At 40.5% G+C, this 17,643-nt stretch overlaps 1 protein-coding gene across 1 annotated transcript in view; it reads left to right on the top strand.

The window, feature by feature from the left end:
• The window catches only part of HMCN2 (hemicentin 2), a 196,004-nt gene that overhangs the window by 30,264 nt on the left and 148,097 nt on the right, over positions 1-17,643 (top strand). Inside the window, exons 5-8 of the mRNA XM_018564746.1 lie at positions 3,269-3,440; positions 6,267-6,373; positions 14,232-14,352; positions 16,148-16,411. Of these exons, the coding sequence (XP_018420248.1) occupies positions 3,269-3,440; positions 6,267-6,373; positions 14,232-14,352; positions 16,148-16,411 (664 nt within the window). The remainder of the gene's footprint in view (positions 1-3,268; positions 3,441-6,266; positions 6,374-14,231; positions 14,353-16,147; positions 16,412-17,643) is intronic.

The following is a 17,643-nucleotide window of genomic DNA, read 5'->3' as shown; positions in this document are numbered from 1 at the left end:
CAGGGGGTGAAACTACCGCCGCTTCTGCAGCCGCGATCGATCGTTTAGTTCTTCCTTCTCTGGCCGGAGTGAAGGGAAGACAGCCGTACTGATTCGTCTCCTCCTCGGCCGCTCTGTAGCTGCATTACTGACCTCTGTACTGTGCATTACATTACTGATCTCTGTACCGCTGACTTCTGTACTGCGCGTTACATTAGTGACCTCTGTACTGCTGACCTCTGTACTGTGCGTTACATTACTGACTTATGTACTGCATCACACCGCTGGCCTCTGTGTTGTTACTGATCTCTGCACTTTGCGTCACACCGATGACCTGGCGGAGTTAGGGTTGGGGCAGGGTAGGGGATGGGTGGGCAACTGGAGGCGAGTAACTCTTAAGGCCTGGCGAGTAGCTCAGGACTTGAAATTTTGAGCCCTGCTATTGGGTACTCTGAGCGGTGGAGACTACCCACTCATGTGCTGCCATGGAGAGGTCAAGAAACTATATACTGATATTGCCATACATTGCCATGATTTTTTTAAACTTTTTTCTGGCTGCACAACTGAAAAATAAAAATAACTCAAAGTTAAATTGCAAAGCAATGCGTGTAGGAAGTCAACATACTATATCAAAGTGGAGTTTTCCTTCCCATGGGCCTCATTGTTCTCAAGGCAGCAATTTGGAGTTAGCGAAGTCTATAACCGGCCCTCTAGGACTGATTTATAAGATAGGAAATAACCAATGTTACATACTGTATCTCAATGGGCTTATTGTCTAGTGTCAAGGCTTTGTGACTTTTATTGCAGCCCCTTTACTTTAATGGAGACACAGGGTTCTACAGAGTTTGGGTTTTGCACCTATTTTGTTGCAGGGCTGCAAATAGTGGTGCTTTGTGCCCACATTAATAACAGAATCTCTCCTGCATGGCCCACATCTGTTTGCTGTTTATTGCAGAGGGGAAGTTGAAGCCTGGATGTCTCCGGCATTCTGGCTGTGTCTGTCCCATCTGGCTGTAATTACAGACAGTGCCCTAATTCCATCACACGGTCACATTATTGTGCTGAATAATCACATCCGCAACCCCCGCCCCCCCGCGCCAATGCCGTGGGATGACTTTGTAAGTTTCCCTTTTTTTAATTTATTTTAAGAAAAGCAATCATTAACGCTTCTAATTTTCTTAAACAAACTGGCCTTCTTGGTCTTTGTTTGTTTTATTTGTAAGTTGATGACCAGATTGTGATGTCACTCAATTCCCTTCCTGAAATAAATCACCACTTGACATGATGGGATTTATATTGAATAATTAGAGACCAAGTTATAGTCCTATTAAAATGCAGGATATTGTTGTGAAGTAAATATATACGCTTTTCAATTATTTTTGCATATTTGTGTAAATGAGTTTAGCTTGATGTAAATAACCATATTAATGTGTGTTATTGTTTTGAAAAAAAGTTTGTTTTCATGTATAGTTTGTAGTAATATGGAAGCAGCCGTATTTGCTCATTACGTATTCCGGCTGTGCTTACTGCTTTTCTGAGCTACACAATGGTTGTGCTTTACTGCTTCTTCTCACATTGCAAGACTGTGAGTCAGCTGACTCACTCACTGAAAACAATGGCATCCATATGTGGCTGATATCTCATCTCAACAGCTGTTAAGCAGAGGAGTTGAATGAAGTGGAGTCAATTATAGTGCTGCCTCTTGCAGTTATTCTACAAATCCCTATATTTAATATACTGTAAAAAATATGGTAGACCAATTATTTAAAAATGCAAAAGTGAGATCCAAATGTATTTTAAAGGTTATGTAAAGCCATTTGTTTTGCTTTGGATATTATGTGGAAGTATTAAAACCTCTGACAGTTTGCTGGGAAGATTTACCCTCCCTGTTTGTTTTGGTGAGAGGAAATTCAACATACATCACAGGAATACAGTTTAAGGCAAAATCTTCCAATGAGAATACATGTTCTGGTGACAACTGTCTGAGAGGGAATAATCGCTTGCCTTCTGCTGTGTCAGCTGTGTGTTTTGGCTTTACATATACTTTAAGGTAAAACTGGCCATACATGGATCAAATTTTGAAATTGGAATTTCCTGCTTAATTGGCTGAAATTTGACCAGCACGACCTGGCTTGATAAAGGTCGATGTTTCAAAAAGTTGACTTTCCAGTCAAATTTTCTTAAAGGAGAATCAGTTGCAGTCACCTTTCGGGTATTCTGACAGCAGCACCTGCTGTCACAATCCAATAGCCCGGCAAGCAGATTCCTCCATCTACGCTCTTTAGTGTGCATTGGAGGAGCGAGTCATTTTATGGTGTATGGCTACATTAATATATGCTCACCAGAAGCACATTATACTTTTCCCTGTAAAATGAAGAGATGAACAAATTTAACCAGTTAAAGTTTTAACGCATTTTCTTGTAAAGAACAGCCAAAAGGCAAAACAAAAATGCCTAACACACTCACAGAATTTGTGTTAGTTCCCACCCCCTCCATTTCAACATACTTGAATGACAGCACAGCCCATGCAGCAGAGAACTCTCCTATTGCAGCTGAACTTTGCTTCTGGAACACTTGGTTATCTCCATACAACAAGTCCATGGGGATCTATTGGTAACAAAAAGGGGGATCGGGCAGAAAAATGTGACAAGCTAGTCACACCCCCCCTTCCTTTTTGCCACCGGCGGATTCCCATGGACTTGATGTAACATACAGGAAGAAAATGTTTATGCTATTATCAAAGGCTGGGGAGCTTGGCTGGATCATTCATTTTTAGATGATACGTTGTATTTGTAAAAATCATGCATTCACAATGGTGGTGATGATGCTTTCATTTTAACTGTACTACTATTAAACTTGGAATAGGTTTTAATTACTGTCTATGGATAGATTGGCATTGGTATCCTAAAAGTCCACATTAGAACTATTTCTGCTTTATGTATACATACCTCAAAATATAAAATGTTGTACACTTATAAGAACATTGCTTCAATTATGTCAGTACTGGAGAAAAGGACGAACGGGATCTGGTTCCAACAGAGGGGCAGTTGGGAGTTATGCTGGTGTCAGACCAGGCAACACATTATTATTCTGGATGCCGAAAATACCTGACCCCTAATAAAAAAAATGTTGTTAATGAGTTGTGTCTGTTTTGCAATGTTTTTGCAGTGCTCTCTACCTAAAAGGCATTACTAAATACTCAGTAATATAGAATGTGGTTTGAGGTTGAACATGCTGGAATGTCCTGTAGGCACCAGTGTAACTTGTGCATCACTTTGCTCTATGCCAGGTGCTCAAGTGGGTTGAGGAAGCTATTCAGGCCTCGAAGGTCCACCTGCTGTCAACTGATCATGAGTCTGGAGGTGAAAGACAATGGCAGATTCCATTCGATCCAAGCCTTAAAGAGGTTACCATATCTCTGAGTGGACCGGAACCTCGCATCCAAGTCACTGATCCTGCAGGTAAGCTTTACTCACTACTTTTCATAACCTAACCAACTTTTTTAAGTGCACCATTTTTCCAAAGATACTAAGATTTTGCCATGGTCTGCCTAAAACTGGGTACACACAGTTATCTTTTTTATTTGTTCAACCTGCGTGCTGAATAAAAAAAAAAATTACCTGTGAAAAAAAAAAAAATATATGACCGATTTCTCCATCCACGCCAAACAGCATGAATGAACGAATTTCCCACTGTGTCCATTTGTGTTCTGACAGCGGCCAACGATTTTTCAACATGTTTCTTTGGCAAAAGTCTATCAAATTATTGACTTCAGTCAAGGGAAATGGATCACCAACAGATCGAATTTTGGCCAATTCCTGCTGAATCGGCTAAAATTTGCAACATGTGTACCCAGCTTGACTTAGCTCTGTTGCTAAAATCAGTCAAAATGGTGGTACAGTAGTGTACATAATAGTACTTCCTCTGTATTTGTTCCCCCACAGGAGCCTGGATGGTCACTCAATAAGGATGTAAGTTGCCACTGTTTTGCTTGATTTTAACAACAGAATTAAGTTGGGCAGACCATGGCAAAATCTTAGTTAAGGTGGATAAAAATGTATAGCATTTATATTGCTGATTTCAAAGGTGTGCTAGGCTCATTACAGTATTGATTTAATTTTAAAAACAAATGTTCAATTGTCGTTTAAGTTTAAACACGTGTAGTCGTCTTTATTTAATCATGTAGTATGCAAGTGAATTGCATGTTGCATCTGTGGCATAGAACCTGGGTTGGTAGAAGCAACAGCTGTGACCAGGCATCTCCGACAAGGAGACCCCAGGCCATTTCCAGTGCCACAGCTCTGCCCCACTGTGAAAAGGTCTGGTAGGAATCTCAGGGGGGACTCCCGATGTGAAAAGGTCTAATAATAATTCAAGGGGGACCCCAACAACAGAAAAATGAAAAAATTCCATACTAGACCCAAAATCTGAGCAGTGGCCTAGCAGAGCAAGAAAGCGCCCCCCCTGCACCATACCAGGCCACATGCCCTCGACATTGGGACCTCCTTGAAAAGCACCTTGTCTTCATGCCGATGAGAACAAGGGCCTGGGGGTCTGCGGGCAGGGAGCTTCCAGATGCCAATTTCAATTGGCAAATCGCATTCCTACAGCCTTCTAAACTCTAATGTAAATAGAATGTACATGGTCTGGAAGGGGGATACAGGGTGAGATGAGCCGACCACTTTAAACATCTTCAGTAATACTACTACTACTACTGAGAGAAAGCTGTTGCAGAGAAGCTGTGCAGAGAAGCTGTCGATGACCAGTAATTTGCTGTGTATCCCATGCATTCAGTTAAGATGTTATGTATACCAAGCCCAGTTCACTGCAGAACACTAGACTGGGTGGAATGTTATAATGAGGAGTCGAGCAATGGAGGGCAAATAAAGAGGGGGATCAATAAAGGATGACCAGCAAGGGAAAGCTGGAACAAGGGCTATTGCATGTGCCAGACAAAAACTCGTAACTAAGAGTGCCACCAGAAGCCTCTGTGTTGGAAACAATTGATTACACAGGTTAGAAAACCTGAAATGACCATGCTGGTCGGTGCTCTTCTGCTCCCTACTTTTGGTCCCAAAGCTTGATCTGACAGCCCTACCCAATTTGGGCAGAGTTTATCAGCTCCAGAACTCCCCACTATCATTCTAGCCGAAGATACTTTCAAGCTGTAGAGAAAAATAATCAGGTGTCCGAGGAGAAAAAGAGGGCAAGGCAGCCTTGCCATTATTCTTTATGGCCAAATCCCATATTCAACTTGGTGTAAGCAGTGAGCTGCAAACTCTTGCCATACGCCCTACACATGGCTGGCTTGAACAAGAAAAAATAAACCTTGCCGCACTCCTTACCGGGATTCCTATAACATGAAGAAGGGTGCTTGAAATGACTGTGGGTGGCGCCGCCACATATAGACAAAAAGAAAGATGTCACCAGCACTCCAAAAAAGATAACAGCAATTAGGTGCTCATTTATTCACATATGCTGTCTCTCATTAGTGCTAAGTGCTCATTTATTGACAAATGCTGTCTCTCATTAGTGCTAATGAGAGACAGCATTTGTCAATAAATGAGCACTTAATTGCTGTTATCATCTTTTTTGAGGTGGCCATACACTGTACAACCATCGCAAGACCTTAGTCTTGCGATGGTTTTAAAGTGATTAAAAAAAGTACGATCTGCCCATCTTGGACAGGCAGATCGTACTCTCGATCATCGCAAGTCTGCCCCCTGATGGGCAGGCTTCCGATGACCGCAATGCTGAACGGGCGTGCGCACACCGGCCCGTTCAGCATTTTTCTCCCGAGCACCGTTCAAACCAGCCGAAAATCGTACGATTTTCGGCTGGTTTTCTAACATGCTCCTTAGACAAAAGACGTGCGACCGTACAGTAGAAACAGTCGCACGTCTTCGTTCACACTGCTCGATTCTCGTACGATCGCGGGATTTCCTACGATTCTCATACGAGAATCGAGCAGTGTATGGGCACCTTTGGAGTGCTGGTGACATCTTTCTTTTTGTCTACACGTGACTGGGTCACTTAAATCATGTATCCTTTCCTCTGCATTTCCCCTTTTCTGTACTTTAATCAGTTGGGTGATTCAAATTTTTTTTGTCCGCATGCCATTTATATCTGTGTTAACAAGGAAACTGTAGAGTAAAGTTCTTTAATTGAAGTCAAATTTCCCTTTTGTCCTTTTGTTCCTGTCTTGATTGTACTGCTATAATCTTCTGCCTGGACTTGGCTACCACAAGTCTGAGAGGCTCTGACCCTCCCTTTTTCTCTCCTGGCAGGGAAAGTGTTGTCTGTGGGCCAGGGCCTGGAGGAGCTGCTCAGTATCCCCAATTCGGCTCTCGTTTTAGGACTTAAGCCAACTATGCCTGGAATATGGGTCATCAAGGTAATGTTGTCTAATGGGAGCTGAATGCCGCTGCAAAGTAGTGCATAGATAAGATATGTGTTTTTCAAAGCTGTAAAACTTACACTAGACCCCTAGGATTCCCTAACAAGCAAGATTTCAACACGAGTGACCAAATTAAAGCCTCCTATGAAATTTAAAGTGATAATGGATTCCGTTTTGTCAGCTTTCTAGCAGTGGCATGAGGTCTAATGAGGACGCAAGTGTCTAGACAAGGTTATTAATTTTGCAGTCATGTTTGGGTGGTTGCAGCTGATAAGGAAACATTTCCCTTCTCATTGGATTCCAACTGGAGCAGGGATTTCCAGGTCATCTCTCAACTACACACAGAATGCCAGGATGAGCAGCTGCTCAGTAGAAAAAGTCCAATGCCTTAGCAAGTGCTCTTAAAGGATCAATCTTTCCAGTACTGTTCTTTAAGTGTTTGGCAGATACTGCAGAGCTAAATGACCATTAGTGGAATAGCAAGAAGGGGTAAAGTTCTTCTCAACAGTTCAGCTTTAACAATGAATGTTATCAAAACTTATTTTAAAGGATCAATCTTGTAGTTGGACCTACCACACCACCAAGCTATTCTACAAATGATGTTTGTCAGTTTGAGCGTAAATAAATCTACATTTCTTTGTGCTTTGTATTGCCGCAAAGAGACTATTTTTAGGGATTTGTCACAAAATGACTAATTCTGCCATCTGACCTCTGCTTAGGCAAAATCTGCTTTAAAACATATATGCTAATGAGCGGCTTTTATTTGGTACAAGGACAGGTCTGGGTTATTTGAAAAGAGCTTTCATAACCCTCAGGAGTCATTTAAAGCCCATTGCACCCTTAAAAACCACCAGAGCCATCTTAATGAATATCTACGCCCAAGAACAAAAATATATTATATTGCAGGTAACCAATCCTTAGATGTGGTGGCTGCATTAGTTTTTATTTTTCAAGTTAACAACATTTTAAGCAAGTACAGAAAATGTCTGTTTATCTTCCCAGAAATGCTGTGTCCTTGTTACTTCTGTGAACAGAACTAAAAGCGCAAGCAATGCTATCTTCTGTAAACTACTTATCTCCACCCGACATGTAATGGAGATGAATAGAGGAAGAACATGTTTGAAGTCCAGCTTGGGTGAAAACCATGGCTTCTTCCATAGGTACAGTGGAGTGAGTGAGCCTTTGGCAGCCTAGACAGGAAGCGTGTTATTTGCAGGATCACAGAATGAAAAGGAAAAAAGCCTGAAAAAAACAAAACTAATTCAAGGACTTGTAAACTGTAATATATAATTTTTGACTACTGAGAATTTTACCAAAATAGCAAAAATTTGCTGAAGTCTCCTGATTTTCACAAAGATAATCAGAAAGATTAAATCTCACAATTTTGCTCATCCCTACGTTGGATCTGTATTATTATAGGAATGAATGCTTAACTCTAGGAAATTTATACATTTTGGATAGTGTGGAAGAGTTACATTTCTATAAGTTTTTTTTCTGCCTGAACCCCTGAAGGTTTTCCTTCACTTCCTGTTCCCCATACAAGAAATAAGGGTGTTCCAACATGGGTTATGGGCTGATTTTCGGCTAGGGGCAATTTACACTCGGGAAGATTTAAGCTGTCCATCCACTAGTAGAATTCTGTTCACACCTTTTGTTGGAAATTCTGAAAAATCGTTCGTTAGAGTGTTTAATCTTGCCATCGTTGAATCATCTAATTTCAATTGAAGGCCCTTAGGATTTCAACCAGATCTCCTACTTGAATGGAATCTAAGACAAATTAAACAGGTTTCTTTTGCGCCTACCACATATTTTTTTCTAAACAGAAATCACATTCACGGTTAGAACTTTGTTCGATAAGAAAATAGAAATTTTTTCCATCCTGAGATTTTGAATTTTTTTGTCCATATGATCAAAAACAACCATTGATTTTTCCCTATTAATCATTAGAAAATAAAACAAATGTTATTTTCTTTGAACAAAATTATATTGGTGTATGGCCAGTTTTAGTGATGTTCTCAGTGGTGAGAGCTTAGTCCCAAACACTAACAGTGTCGAGCACTAAGCATTTATCACCAGGGGTCGATGACCCTTCATTTCAAATCTGAATAAAAGCGAATTCACCCACAACAGGATGCACCACATCTCCACCACAGGAGGCAACCCGGCCTGAAATCCGTGTGCAAGAGGCCTGTCATTCTGTGCCCCCAACTTTTTTTCTGAGAAAGGGTTTCTTTGAACTCTGGATTAGGTTCAGTTTATTGTTTCTTGGTTTTTGTTCCATTGCTCTCTGTCAGTTCTCTCATATGTTGTAGCCAGGCAGCTCATTACCCTAATGAGGCCAAACCTCCACCAGATGAGCTCATTTCATCTTTATTGCCTCACACAGACCTGGGCAATCTCCTGTAATCAAGGGACTTATAAAACATAACTGAAAGAGTTACTTTATGAAAAGTTTACTACCAACAATGCATAATTGTGCATGCTAAAGTTATCTAAATCCCCAACTTTTTTTAAGGTATGGATAAAGTAGGGAAAGGTTTGAACCCTTATCCGGTTTTAATTGCAGCCCATGTCCTTGCTGGGGAGGTTCACCTTCTCTGTTTATCCTAGTGACCTTTTTCAATAGGACAGAGAGTAACAAGAATTTAAAATTTTACAGTTGTCACCAGAACAGGAGTTTGTAGTCTGATTCTAGTCACATTCGTCAGAGGTGAGATTTCCCCTTATTATGGAGTGAGTTTTGCTAACTTTCTGTTTGGTTCCTGGGGACAGAAAGTATAGGTACATCTCCCCAAGAGAGACATAGATAAAAGCCACATGAAGGTTCTAACCCTTTCTAACCCATCTCCCCAAGAGAGACATAGATAAAAGCCACATGAAGGTTCTAACCCTTTCTCACTTTATACAAAAACAAATGAAAACTTTTAGGCTGGAACATGTGTTTGGTGTATAGTCTCCACACCATAGATGCTCTGTTGCAGCTACCTGCTTGGTAGGGAAATCAAGAGGGCCCTGACATGGTGACAACTTGTAGCAAAGTAAACTGGGACCACCAGGGTTCCAGTCTGTCTCCACCATCAGGAGCTCTGGTGAAGACCAGCCGTCACTTAGGCTCCGCACCTCAGGAGACCCGGAATCACCTGCCAGGGGGTGCCATAACAGGCTCTGTTGGTGAGATTTCTGCACTTAAGTTTTTGGGCCTGCACCCCCGGTGTGTCTATTATGTTACATGCTTACTTTTTGAATTTTATTTTATATTATAAAGGTAACAGGAAGTACTAAAACACTCAAATTCCTAGTAAATTTGCATGGCATATATATCTGCCATATTTTTTTCAGGAGGGTGCGAAAAGTTATTGAAGTACTTTTTTTTATAAAGGTGTTGTGTTAATTGCATGATACCAATGTGATTAATGCACACTATTGCACAATGCACCTGTGTGCTAGGTGTGTTACAATGCCATTTATTAGAATGGTGGGAGGTGCGTTGGGATACCATTCAAATCAATGGTACCACACCTAGCACACTGTAATTCACGCTATATGCTTTGTGTTAATCACACAGTATCGTGCAATTAACACAACGCTATAGTGTGAATGGGCCCTTACAGCATATCTAAGCCCAAGAAATAAAGATTATAATTTACTTTCTTTAACTTTTTTCCACACTTTCTGTCCTAGGATGACTACACTAACTTACAATACTATATCTATGAAGGAGCAGCATGGTCACAGTAGGCTGCTTTCCTGATTTGGGCTACAACCACCTTCCCCTCTCCTCTTCATGTCAAAATTCATCTGTGGCACATACTGTCATTGTCCTTTTCCTTGACTTGCTACTTAACCTGGCATATACTATGTCCGCCATTATTATAATAAATCATTGACTTGGTGGTATAAATGCCTGTATACCCTACATACAATTTTCCCAACCCTCCCCCACACTCTCCACCCCCATCCCGCTGGCATTACAACACTTCTCTGGGTACCAGTTGGGGAGAGTAGAGTGTTCACACATACACCACTGTGGGACATGATCTTCGACATACTGTATATTAAAAAGACAACCATCACCGATATCCTCCAAAGTAGCCCTACTGACTATTCCACCTGGACCCAGTGCCATAATTTCTAAGGCGCTGCATACTTTACTAGTTTTTTTGTGCAATCAGTTTTTTACCAAAATTAAATTAAGTATGGTCCTGTAGACAAAAATATTTCAGTCTTGGTCATTCATTTAGGCTTCCAATAGTAACTGCATTTTCCCCTCACACTTCTTTAGAATGATGTTAGGCAGAAAATAAGAGAATCTAGCATGTTTAATTAACTGTGGCACAATGCATACTTCTCTTTCACTAAACAAATGAATGCCTATAAATTACCAATTATGTATATTATTTGCACATTACAATTTTGGAACATCATCATTTTTTATTAATTCATTCTTAAAGCATTATCTTTCATTTAACTTTTTTGTACAGTTATGTCATCATGTTTACAATCCTCCAAAGAGGATTTTTTTAAACCAGTGAATTAAACAGGCAATAAGAAACAACTCCACCTAAGTTTTATCATGGCATACTACAAATAGGGTTGTCACATGGACAGTCCGGGTTTTGAATACTGTGTTTGGCTTTCATGTCAGCAGAAACCTGGACACAAGATGTCAGGCAGACAGGGGCAACCAAAATTAAGATGGGGGCTACTGGCCCCCCACTGAAAATAGTCTCAGCTGTGATATTTACATATGAATGGGTGGCACTATTTACATATGAATAAGCCGCAACCCATTCTTCAAAAAAAATGTCAGCGCGTCACTAGGGTGTTCGGGTTTCCCTTGAAGAAAAGGTGGCAACCCTAACTACAAACCTTACAGCATTTTTGTCTAGGTGCCTACTAGGTGTACCTGGGGTGTTTTTAGGACCCTAGAAACGCCCATGGGATAAAATTACACTTTAGATTATTTTGTGTGCTTTGAAAGACTGAATACCCAACTCTCAATTTCCAACTTGTTCAATCACTTCCTCTTTGATTGGAATGATGACATCTAAATGTTTTGTAGATCTTGTAGATAAATCAGAATATTAAAATGATTATATTAATATGGAACTGAAATGTGGTCATCATATGCTTTGCTCTAATCATTCAATTCAAATATGTTTTTCTATTCTGGTGAGATCCAAGAAAAAAAAAAAATTTTTTTTAGGTGTTTTGTATAGTTTGGTAAGTTTTTCATTCAATTTGAGTTAGGCTTTATAATATAATTGCATGAGAATTGTAAGAAAAGTTATTGGGTCTTCTGTGGATTTCCTAGCGTAACACCAATTGTCCCGTCAAATCTAAACATAATATTGATCAATGAGTGGTTTGTTTTAGACATATTGATTTATGAACACTATACACACCTTTTTTTAAATAATCAATTTTTACATTTTCTTTAGTGGTTGTTTATTTTTATCTGCTTTCTTGTTTTGTCTCCTTTTCAGTCATTTTTCTTTTGACTTTTGCTAAGAAGTTGTAATGATCTCTGAACTTTGTTAGAGAACATGTTAAATGTTCAGCAGCTGGGATTGATTTGAGAATTAGAAGGCAGTTTTGTTTACAGCCATGACATACAATATTCTGCCGTATAGATTTACTTTCAACATGCTGATGTCTGTATTTACATGGCGCTAACTGAACTGTGTTGTATAAATATAATGTAGTTGGTTAGGTTGATGGATCCATCTCATGCTTTTGGAGCAGTACGTTGGCCTTCAACTTCCGATAATTAACTAGGCAACCAACATTTTGGGCCTGGATAACTCTAACCTGCAAGTATCATAACACCCAAAATATTAACTTAACACACCACAAAAAGTGTTAGTATAAAGCCCAACTTCAGTGAAAACTTTTTTTTTAGTGGGAAAGAGCTAGAACCTTTATCAACTTAATACAGCTGCCCGTGTCAACATTTGAGACATTTCTCCTAAACTCCTGTAAATTTCATGGGTATTAAAACAGAAGGTGAGATAAAATGTCATCACTTCCTGTCTGTTTGACAGGCGTCTCTCCACTTTCTGTTTATTTGATGGGTATTACACAAACAACAAAACTGCATTTTTAGTAGAATGAGGGAGGTTTAGAACCTCTATTAACATTTTACTGCTGTCTGTGAGGGAGATTTTCCTTTGAGTTCCTGTCCATGTCACAGGTGTCAGACAGAACAGGATAAGAGAAACCCCCTCTTTCGGAACACAGAGAGGGGGATGTATCAAAACTGCAGCAGACAAAATCTGGAGCAGCTGTGGATGATAACAAATTGGCTTCTCTTTTCCATTTCAAAATCTTAACTGAACAAACTGAGGGGAGTAGCTGATTGGTTGCCATGGGCCAGACTCTTCTGCTCCAGTATTGATAAATTCCACCCTTAATAGTGTTTAGAGTCTAAAAGCAAAGTCTCATCAGCAGGGACAGCTTTTAAAACATGCTAGATGTTCTAGCTCTTTCAAAACGTATAAGAAAATGTTTTGAATGGAATTGGGCTTTAACATCAACCTAACTGTTGATGTTAAAGTGGCCATACACGCAGAGATTTGTGATCAATCTAGATACTAGCGACTGCAAACAAGTGCTCCATCATCATTTAAAATATTGAACGTTGCAACATGCAGTGTATCATTCAGCATGTTGAGATAGATTGAAAATATTGATCGAAAATGTGAGCTATAAACTAGAAATGTAAAAATTATTATTTGATCGATTTTCAAATTACAATCACTTCTTCAATACATGTAGATATTTTTTAAGAGATTAGAAGCAATCTACAAAATTGTACAGCGGCTGACCATTTTATTCAAAATCGATTGGGCCATAAGGAGCTTAGGTAGGGTCCCATGAGTTCATCCAGCATGGAGGGGTGTGGATGTGCTCATATTGCTAACTCTCAAGGTGCCAAGATTTTGGAAAGCACAAGATTATAAATTGAAGTACAACACTAGTCCAGATATTTCTTTATTCAATCTAGGGTTGAGTGGACAGTATACGAATAGCTGACTTGTTTTGGGGGCTCACATACAAATACCCCTTCATCATGGCTTGCAAAGCGAGAACATACATCAGGACTGTGATGGCTTGAAATTGGATGCCATTTGTCCAGTGTGTGAGAATGTGGAGAGATCATCAGCAGCTCATTTGGCAACTAGACCTTTAGACCCCATTCACACGTAGCGACATACCTTTTGCAGCGGATCCGCACGGCCGGGATAGCGCGACTTTCGGGGCGACGTTCCAGCGACGATCCAGCGACGGTAGCGCGACCTTCTCCGTCGGGCTCCATAGAAAAAAGGCAAAATCGCGCAAAATCCGCCGAAAAAAGGGTCCGGTAGAAGCGACTTGCGACCGCGACGAGCGACATGGAGTTAAGACAGCTCCATTGAATAGCATTGGCCGGCGACTTCTCGCGATATCGCGCGGCAAAAATGCGCGATATCGCGCGATAATTCGCTACATGTGAACGGGGCTTTAGGCTTAGAGTATTTAGTGCATTTTCCTGAGGCAGTGACAAACTCATTAGTGTTGCCCATAACAACCAATCATGTTCCAGCAGTAGATTTTTTTAGGTTACAGCATGAAAATTAGCATGGAAGTGGTTGCCATGGGCACCAGTGCTTTTTTTGTTCTTTTTTTTTTAAATCTTTCAATAACCAAACTGCACCATGGATGGTTTGTTGAAACTGGAGTAAGAATGTCTGTAGTTTCCATATCAACCAATCAGATACCAGCTTTCATTTTTCTAGTACTGGTTAGAAAATAAATCTTTTAGAACTCTCAGGCGGGGCTTGTCTTAGGTGGTGCTTGTCTTCTTTTCTTTCAGATTGGCAGCATTGGACGTCATACTGTCAGAGTCACCGGGGTAAGCACACTGGATTTCCGTGCTGCTTTTTCCACAACAGCCATAACTGACCCTGCACGCGTCATTGAGCGGCCCATTCAAGGTAATCCCAGTTTAAATAAGAGCTGTTATCACTTGATCTTTTTGTTGTGGAGACATATAGAGGTTCAGGGGAAAGTTTTAAACTGGTCTGGTTGCTAGGGACATCAAAGCCTCTTGTTACATGCCAACGATGTGATCAATGACGCTCCAGATTATTATACTGTAGGGGGGACGCTGCTTATATCAGGTAAGAATCTCTACTGCTCTCTTAAGGAAGTGAGGGGAAATCTTCCCAAATGGGACACAGACAGCCATAAAAATCTGACAGTGCTTCTATCCCTTTGACCCTATACTAAAGTGTTTTATTGCTGCTTCTAATTCATTCTGTTGGAAACATTTCTCTTCACTTCTTCTTGTCTCAGAGACACTGGAACAGGAAGTGAGGGGCAATCTTGTCAGAGGGGAGCAGATGGTTGCAAATTCTGTCAGAGGCACACATGCTTCCCCATCTTGTTTATGTGTTTAGATGAGCACTGAGATCTTGAGGAATGCTGAATTAAGTTTTACTTGCTTAGGAGAACTTTACATGCGAATACAGCATTATACAGCATACAGAGAGAACTTCCTGTGTGTCATAGATAAATATGCACAGAGACTAACATTGCACTACAACGCCATCTACAGCTCAAAATACATAATTACACATGGAATACAACCAATGTTGCATTTCCAACACTCCACTCCCCCAAACTAATTATAAAAAGGGTTGGGATTAATTGTGAACGCTTGACTGACCCGAATGTTTGTGGTAATTGCAGCCTGGATAACTGAGGTCCTGCAGGGTACCTGACTGCCTCTGTATGACAATATGTGGCATTGCCCTATGCTTTATCAAACATTTTCTGAGCATATGACCTCTATTGGTTAAGGAATGCTAGTTTTCAACTACCTTTCCATTTTAATGTGTATTTTTGCCTAATGTTGTTTTTTTCCTGCATGCCTACAGCACAGATGGAGGAGCCTGGCATTATTTTATATAGATGGATAACCCTGGCTGTGTGCACCAAATTAACTGTGCTATGGTGCTTTTAACACCTCGTACTGCAGAATTCAAATTCGGAGAGAGGGCAGGATCACTGGAAGCCAATCAGTTGCCCTGTGGAACTTGGGCTGGCAAGGAACATTCTGACAGGAGGAAAGAGCAGACTAAATAGATGGATGACTTATCACTGAATGCTGCTCCCCCTCACTGTCCAGTCGCAGGCTGGGGGCAGGGAGATGACCACACTGTATTGCTTAAATGCAGTAGAGCAACGTCAGGTCACTAACCTGGCCCTGCTGTCTAGTAGGGCAGTGTATATTTCTAGGATGGTCTGACACATAATTGTAATCCATTTTCATCTAAAAATGCTCATATATATATATAGATATCAATTTCAGTGTTATGTTTAGCTGTTTCTCTGGTGTTCAGTTTCATCTGCAGCATTTACCATGATGATATTTGCAGAGTAATTTCTTTAGCTCATGTGATTCATGGTCTATAGAACGTTGAGAAACTGCATCTGTAAAGGAGGTCTGTTTAAATGGTGGTTATCTGTCTCCCCTTTCCCTGGCTCACCAGTTCTCTAAAGATCCTGATTCCAATAAACCCGAGGTGAGGTGCTAAGCACAGTCTTTGGTATTATAACATAATGGCACAAAGGTCCCAGAATACTTATGCTGTTGTGGCTCCTATCACATATAATTATGCATCAGATAGCTGACTTTATTTTCTGCTTATTATGCTATTGACTAAATTGCTATTGATCAAGTAGGAATGACAACAATTATGACATTTATTTTCTTTCTGGTTTAAGGTATTCCCATCTCTGCCTTAATAAACTGCACTGGTCTCTCTCCGCCCGGGTTAGTGAACAGCCTGGACCTCCTCCGCATCTCTGGAGATTCATACTTCTCTTTGCCGGCTCAGCGCTTACCACATAAGCGTAGTAAAAAGCTTTGGACAGTTCCTTTGTTTCAAGCACCCCGTGGAAGCTTTTTTTTGAAAGTTAATGGCACCGACCCTAACGGCCATCAGTTTCAGAGACTCTCCAATGTGGCATATACAAGCATAATACCAGGTAAATTGCAGATCACAGATGACAGTGTTCTCAAATATGAAGCAACACAAAGTGGAGTTCCATCACAGGTGCATGAGCTGTAGTTGACCTACTTCAAAGCTGCATTTGACCTGCTACTAAACTTAATTCGAGCTCCTCCCAAAGTCAGTTTGGCAGTTGCAGTCAAGGCTCTGTTGTAAGCTGGACCTCTACGAAACTATTTGGAAGTGCATACACTTACATATATTCCAGTGGAGAATCCGCAAGTGAGCCTTTGACACCATATTATTGCTGTTTTTGGCACTAGTTTATTCTTCATAGGAATATATGAAAAATGTGCTTCAGAAAATGGACAGCAGTAAATGTATGTCAGGAGATCAAACCCTGCCTCAGTCAACACCAAAATTAAAAAAGACTGTTTGGTATAGCTCCACTTTACCCACCGCAGCAACATTTGACACCGTTATCTAATCTGCTTGTGCATGGACAATGTAATGTACACCCTTTATAAAAATGTGGAGACTGCCATTGCTGACTTCTCATTCTAAAAATACTGATTGACTGACTGTCATGCTGATGGACATTCCAAGATACTAACCCAAAATAGAAACAAGGAATTCTAACTTTTTTTCTGGCTTTTATTGGCTGAGTGCTTGTATTGGGTTGTTGACTTCAAAGTATTAAAACTAGATACAGCCCGGCCACTGACCTTTTTCAGACAAAGGATGTAATGGCAGTCTCCATTTCTCTCAATACATTAGTACTTTAGGGCTGAATAGAGAGAAAACCTATGCATTTTAGAGATTAACTAGATATTCATCAAGTCATCAAAAAATCATCATGGGCTGTGAAAATAAGTTGTGTCTTTCCAATTTTCTTAGATGTAATTGCAGCATTAAAATTGATTGCATATCTGCATATGTGGCTAGTTTACTACAAGCATAGATGGAAACCTACAAAATACCAGAGTTAGGCATTTTATGGGTGACCATGGGTTACCCTCTCCAGGTCTCTCCTAGTGGTTTAATCCCCCATAAAAGAGTACCAAGTGTATATAGTTTGCTGAAAAGAAAGAGAAAAGCACTGGAAGTCTGTGAATGCATCCCTTTATTAGAAGCCATGTCACCATTCTGGAGGTCTTAGTAGGGTCCTTATGAATTTACATCTACATTATTATCACACAGAGATGCTGTAAAGTTGCAGGTGACAAGATCCACAGCTTTCCGGGGACCACACATAGTGGCCAATGCCTG

Source organism: Nanorana parkeri, unplaced genomic scaffold (assembly GCF_000935625.1).
Source record: "Nanorana parkeri isolate BGI_ZX_2015 unplaced genomic scaffold, ASM93562v1 scaffold778, whole genome shotgun sequence".
Taxonomy (NCBI): Eukaryota; Metazoa; Chordata; class Amphibia; order Anura; family Dicroglossidae; genus Nanorana; species Nanorana parkeri.
The sequence above is the reverse complement of the archived record's forward strand: the minus strand, read 5'-3'. Positions and strand labels throughout refer to the sequence as shown.